This window comes from Mya arenaria, chromosome 4 (genome assembly GCF_026914265.1).
Source record: "Mya arenaria isolate MELC-2E11 chromosome 4, ASM2691426v1".
Taxonomy (NCBI): Eukaryota; Metazoa; Mollusca; class Bivalvia; order Myida; family Myidae; genus Mya; species Mya arenaria.
In genome coordinates, this window is record NC_069125.1 from 2,014,656 (window position 1) to 2,018,911 (window position 4,256).

General features: G+C 38.2%; 1 protein-coding gene across 1 annotated transcript; it reads right to left on the reverse strand.

Annotated features, from left to right (window-relative positions):
- Positions 1-1,144: 1,144 nt before the first annotated feature.
- LOC128229746 (uncharacterized) lies at positions 1,145-3,976 on the reverse strand. The gene is made up of 4 exons (XM_052941561.1): positions 3,880-3,976; positions 3,458-3,665; positions 3,045-3,252; positions 1,145-1,497 (listed from the first exon to the last, which is right to left on the reverse strand). Exons 1-4 carry the CDS (start codon positions 3,947-3,949, stop codon positions 1,381-1,383), a joined length of 603 nt encoding a protein of 200 aa, XP_052797521.1. The 5' UTR covers positions 3,950-3,976; the 3' UTR covers positions 1,145-1,380.
- Between the last annotated feature and the right edge of the window lie 280 nt (positions 3,977-4,256).

The window sequence follows — 4,256 nt, forward strand, 5'->3', positions numbered from 1 at the left end:
TGTGCATTTATTTTTGAAAATGGAATTTTATTGAAATGAATCGATTTCTATTTTTGCTGGTTTGGTGTAAATATGAGAAAATATCGAGGATTTATTAACTTTTTTAGGTGTTTCATCTAAAATTGTTTGAAATCAAATATTTAAATTTTCATCATTTTAATTGAAAAACTATTTCTCTTTAATCTGTTGTATTTTCGAAGTTGTTTTATGAATAACAAGGCAAACATAGGCAAACTGTTTCTAATGAGTAAAGTTTGATTAGTATATATAGATATACTCATATGTAACACCATATGATGGAGTTCTGCTTTGATTGGTTACATTCTCCATCCTTGTTTGCCTTCTTACACAGCGACATTAATTTTATTGTCAATAAAATATTAATTTTTCATTTACCATCATGCTTCAATAAACCTGGGGCGGCCCCTGTGGTTGTGTTACCCGGGGACTCTTAGATTCACTGTGCAACATATCAGCACCTTGTTAATACACACATGATCGTGAATCATAATGGTGAAAACCCGTATAAAACCCTGTCCATGCAGCGCTATCAGCGCTTTGATTATAGACAGTCAGTATTTCTTTCAAAACTACCGCATATTGGCCTGAGCATGCAAATTTCTTAGTCAAAGTGTTTACATACACGTACAATCTGCAGTTTGAACTAATAGCCTATATTGGACTTCTCATACACTTACATGTACTTGTCTGGCGCTCTTGAATAATGTTTTAATTAGTTCGTCTGTTTCAAACATTCGAAGTTTAAACATATATATAGTATTGATGGGTGGTGTTGATGGTGACATCGTTCAAAACAGAATCTGTTGGTATAACTGACAAGACACGTTCAAGATATTTATATGAAACTTAATTCCCATGTTTCCAATGACAAAACGCATACTTTTTATAGTTGAATGAATATACATGCAGTAATGTCCAGCATGCGGCTAAAATTATTGTCGGCTAATAATATCGCTATCATCCGCTTGCGTTTGGAAGTGTAAGATTGTGTTGGGATTAATAATGCCATTATGCCAATTCCCTGACAATATATCATGTTCATTTAAATCAACGACTAGGTTCCAAATCTATGTGTATGTACCTAATGTGCAAGGATAATAAAAATCAAACAATTGTTTATGTTTATTTTGAAAATATGCAGAGTTAGCAATACATGAGAGATACTTATTATACATCGATTTATGTGGTTCAAGAACACATCAACACTTCGGACACGCAGTCCAATATAAAACCAACAAACACATCGGAGATCATATTTATCCACTCACTCAGCTCTAGGAATACGATGAATATGTTTGAAAATGTTGATGAAACGACGACACGAGGAAAAAATATATTGGCGAGTAATCATCAGAATTTCTATCTGCCTACTACTTGATCAGTTTTCCTGCGTATACCGGCTCTTATCTCGAGACATCCGATGTTGTCAGAGGAGGCCGGATCATCCTTGATCTTGAAAACAATTCTGTAATCCCCCTGAAATAGAAAACGTTACAACCAGTCAATGGCAAGCGTTTAATTATCTCATTCGCCGAAGGAATCTCCTACATTCCGTACCGATCCAAAAGAATCTCCTACTGGAATCCGTACATATACAAAGGAATCTTTTACAAGCACTCCGTGCAGATCCAAAGGAATCTCCTACTGGAATCCGTACATATACAAAGGAATCTTTTACAAGCACTCCGTGCAGATCCAAAGGAATCTCCTACTGGAATCCGTACAGATACAAAGGAATCTTTTACAAGCACTCCGTGCAGATCCAAAGGAATCTCCTACTGGAATCCGTACAGATACAAAGGAATCTTTTACAAGCACTCCGTGCAGATCCAAAGGAATCTCCTTCGTGCACTCCGTACAGATCCAAAGGAATCTCCTTCGTGCACTCCGTACAGATCCAAAGGAATCTCCTTCTCACACTCCGTACAGATCCAAAGGAGTCTCCTTCTCACACTCCGTACAGATCCAAAGGAATCTCTTATTAGCACTCCGTGCAGATCCAAAGGAATCTCATACTAGCACTCCGTGCAGATCCAAACGTTTCTCTTAATAGCACTTCGTACATATCCAAAGGAATCTTCTACTGGAATCCGTACAGATCCAAAGGAATCTCTTACTAGCACTCCGTGCAGATCAAACGGAATCTTCTACTGAAACCCGTACAGATCCAAAAGAACCTCATACCAGACTCCGTACAGATCCAAAACACCCATTCTAGCACTCCGTACAGATCCAAGGGAGTCTCATTCTAGCACCCCGTACAGATCCAAAGGAATCTCCTTCTAGCACTCCGTGCAGATCCAGGGGAATCTCCTTCTAGCACTCCGTTTCCTCGGAGAATCATAATAAATGGGGACATTAAGTCTGTTTTGGATCGTTTGTATACAATACTAGAACCCCCAAATTATGCTTTGCTTAATGGCAAGTTATATATATCTTTGTTATTTTATCTAATAGTCAAAGGTCGGGGACGGGTTTCAACGTTAAAATTCCCTTTTTTTCATTTTGCTGATGGTATGAGCCATTGTTGATTAGATTATTACAATATACTTCTATTAACTGCCTCGGGAATACAAACGACTGTATCTCTTTTGATATATCTCTAAAATATCAATTCGCGCTTCATATTGTAATGCTATATATCAAAAAATGCTTTGATGTATTACTTACAATATTTAAATAACAATCAATTGATGGTCCCGTATTATAAAACGCGGAAGACATGAATACCTAGTAGCGCAGATTAGAATAGCGAAAAGGGGTATTAGGAAACGCAGGTAACAATTATAATCAAGTATTATTTTTGTACCGGTACTTTATCACTGTTATTTTAATATCAATTAAAACCTCTACATTGATACACACGTACAGTTTTTCCGGCGGCTTTGATACCATGCATCAACTTTCTCTACTTAAAACTACCTTTATTTTTACAACGACTGTGAAGAAAAATACGTATTGTTATTTTAAAGGAATAAATCTGCATCATATCTAAGAGTAAATGCACAGAACTTCATATTTACCGTGGCAATAAGGCTGAGTTCAGCTGGTAGAGCCTGCAGTGTGATGTGCTCGTTATGAAGGGTGACATTCTCCGGTTGGATGGGACAGTTGCCCTCGTGACCAAGGGCGGTTAGAAGAAGCTTGTCTATTTGAAGGCCCATATCTGCCGACACAATAGAGGAACCGTTCCGGATCCGGGGTAGAATCGAACAGGCGTCTATGTTCTGGCTTCATTAGAAGAAGAAGAATGATTTGCCGCGTTCATGTGTAATCTATAATCAATTTCTGGTATAAAAATCTACGCATGCGTACCATAGCTTAAAGCGAAACACGTCAATGTTTTGTCATATTTTGATAATGAAATTGAGTTCCCAATTAAACGAATGTTTCTTATGTCCTACCAATAATGCTGAACTTAAAAAATATCACATACCATGTGCCGATGTTTGTGTCTCCGATACATGGGATTTTGGATTCTCCAAAGGTTGTGTTCTTCCACAGTTCAACGTCGACAAAGAGCTGATCCATGCTCTGGGTTACGGCCATGTCCAAGTCCACGTGCAGCTCACCCGGGAAAATTACGGGGTTCGGGCGGAAGTCTATCGCATTTACCGTCACCGCCGTTTGGCTACCCTTTGTGGCTGTGGTGGAAGTTTAAAACGCTGGTTGATATTACATTAAACATTATGGAATTCCTTCTGACGACTGATGCAATATTATGACAAAGTCACGTGAGGTAAAGTGATAAAGTCGTGCGGTATATTATGTTTACGTCCATCTAAAAACCGTAAGATGGGGTTTGTTTAATTATCATTCCCACAAATAATTCCGTAAAGTGAAATATAAGATCCTTACCGCAGTCACTCCATGTAACGGCCGCACGGGCACTCACTAGACAAACCGCAATCACAATAGCCTTAAACATGTTGAAAACGTATGTAGTTTCTTCCGACTTCGGCTTAAAGGTGAAGCAACTATCAGGAATGTCTGGTTTATATAGGAAAAGATAAACGACAAAAAAAGAGAAAAAAGTGTTATCAGCTGTTCAGGTTCCAAAGTCCACTGGGTGAAAGAATGATAGTTGAATGAGTTAAGAGAATTGTCCGGTTTCTGTTGCATGGACTTTTATTTTTTAACTAGAACACTTGATTAAAGATTAGGATACTGACCAAGAGCGAAATGCACACACGTGTTACGAGGGATGATCAAAAACGTCGTGGGCCCAGCTTAAT